The following is a 213-nucleotide window of genomic DNA, read 5'->3' on the forward strand; positions in this document are numbered from 1 at the left end:
CAACGGCCAGGGCTCCTCTCTATTCCCCGCCCCCTTCTTTGTCCCAGGTTTCTCCCTTAGGACTCCCTCCCTCTTCCTGGGCCCAGGTCTTGCCTCCGTGAAACCCCCATAAGTCGTCTGGTAGAACTCATCTTCCTCCTCTGCCTCCAAAAGCCCGGAAAGCCGGTTTCCCGCGGTCTTCCGTGGGGCCCGGCCCCCAGCCAAACTCATACC

At 61.5% G+C, this 213-nt stretch overlaps 1 protein-coding gene across 2 annotated transcripts in view; it reads right to left on the reverse strand.

The window, feature by feature from the left end:
* Positions 1-210, reverse strand: part of VPS72 (vacuolar protein sorting 72 homolog (S. cerevisiae)) — an 8,795-nt gene extending 8,585 nt beyond the window's left edge. For both annotated transcript variants that reach the window (XM_014528675.1, XM_014528674.1), the window contains exon 1: positions 94-210. In XM_014528675.1, coding sequence (XP_014384161.1) covers positions 94-210 — 117 coding nt within the window. The remainder of the gene's footprint in view (positions 1-93) is intronic.
* Positions 211-213: the final 3 nt, after the last annotated feature.

The sequence above is a fragment of the Myotis brandtii genome, unplaced genomic scaffold, assembly GCF_000412655.1.
Source record: "Myotis brandtii unplaced genomic scaffold, ASM41265v1 scaffold643, whole genome shotgun sequence".
Classification (NCBI taxonomy): domain Eukaryota; kingdom Metazoa; phylum Chordata; class Mammalia; order Chiroptera; family Vespertilionidae; genus Myotis; species Myotis brandtii.